This window comes from Apteryx rowi, unplaced genomic scaffold (genome assembly GCF_003343035.1).
Source record: "Apteryx rowi isolate R43461 unplaced genomic scaffold, aptRow1 scaffold_2645, whole genome shotgun sequence".
Lineage (NCBI taxonomy): Eukaryota > Metazoa > Chordata > Aves > Apterygiformes > Apterygidae > Apteryx > Apteryx rowi.
The window spans coordinates 1-1,251 of NW_020449025.1; the positions used below are offsets into that span (position 1 = coordinate 1).

General features: G+C 63.8%; 1 protein-coding gene across 1 annotated transcript in view; it reads right to left on the minus strand.

The window, feature by feature from the left end:
• Positions 1-51: 51 nt before the first annotated feature.
• MVP (major vault protein) overlaps positions 52-1,251 on the minus strand; it is a gene marked incomplete at both ends in the record, with an annotated part of 3,844 nt that continues 2,644 nt past the window's right edge. Inside the window, one exon of the mRNA XM_026067928.1 lies at positions 52-286. Within this exon, the coding sequence (XP_025923713.1) occupies positions 52-286 (235 nt within the window). The remainder of the gene's footprint in view (positions 287-1,251) is intronic.

Sequence of the window (1,251 nt, forward strand, 5' to 3'; positions counted from 1 at the left end):
GGGCAAGGTGGGAGATACAGGAGGACGCGGGACAACACGGGGGGGACCCGCGGTGACGCGCGGGGCCACGGGACCTGGCGGTGGCCTCCTGGGAGTTGGTGGCGATCTCGATGGCGAGCTGGACGCTGCGCTGCAGGGCGTCGCGCGTCCGCTGGTCCACGGGCTCCACGCTCTGGATGTCCACGCTGGTGACCACCAGGCCGTTGGGGGCGAAGCGGAGGCGCTCGCGCAGGCGGCCGCCCTCGTCGAAGCCGAACACGGCCGAGCAGATCACCCGGTTGGAGTTCTGGGGACAGCGGGGACATCCGTGACGTCGGGGACATCGGGGACATCAGGGACATTACAGGACATCAGGGACATCAGGGACATCAGGGATGTTGGGGACATTATGGGACATCAGGGACACGGGGCCTCGTCGAAGCCGAACGCGGCCGAGCAGATCACCCGGTTGGAGTTCTGGGGACAGCGGGGACATCAGGGACATTGGGGACATTGAGGATGTTGGGGACAGCGGGGACATTACGGGACATTGGGGACATTACAGGACATTAGGGACACGGGGCCTCGTCGAAGCCGAACACGGCCGAGCAGATCACCCGGTTGGAGTTCTGGGGACAGTGGGGATGTTGGGGACATTAGGGACATCAGGGACATTGGGGACGTTGGGGACATTGGGGACAGCGGGGACATTATGGGACATTAGGGACACGGGGTCTTGTCGAAGCCAAACACGGCCGAGCAGATCACCTGGTTGGAGTTCTGGGGACGGCGGGGACATTGGGGACATCAAGGACGTTGGGGACGTTGGGGACGTCGGGAACATCAGGGATGTTGGGGACATTGGGGAAATCAGGGACGTTGGGGACATCGGGGACATCATGGGACATTAAGGACACGGGGCCTCGTCGAAGCCGAACGCGGCCGAGCAGATCACCCGGTTGGAGTTCTGGGGACATTGGGGACATCGGGGACATCGGGGACATCAGGGACGTCGGGGACATCAGGGCCATCAGGGATGTTGGGGACATTACGGGACATCGGGGACACGGGGTCTTGTCGAAGCCGAACACGGCCGAGCAGATCACCCGGTTGGAGTTCTGGGGACATTGGGGACAGCGGGGACATCGGGGACATCAGGGACGTCGGGGACATCAGGGATGTTGGGGACATTACGGGACATTAGGGACACGGGGCCTCGTCGAAGCCGAACGCGGCCGAGCAGATCACCCGGTTGGAGCTCTGGGGACGGCG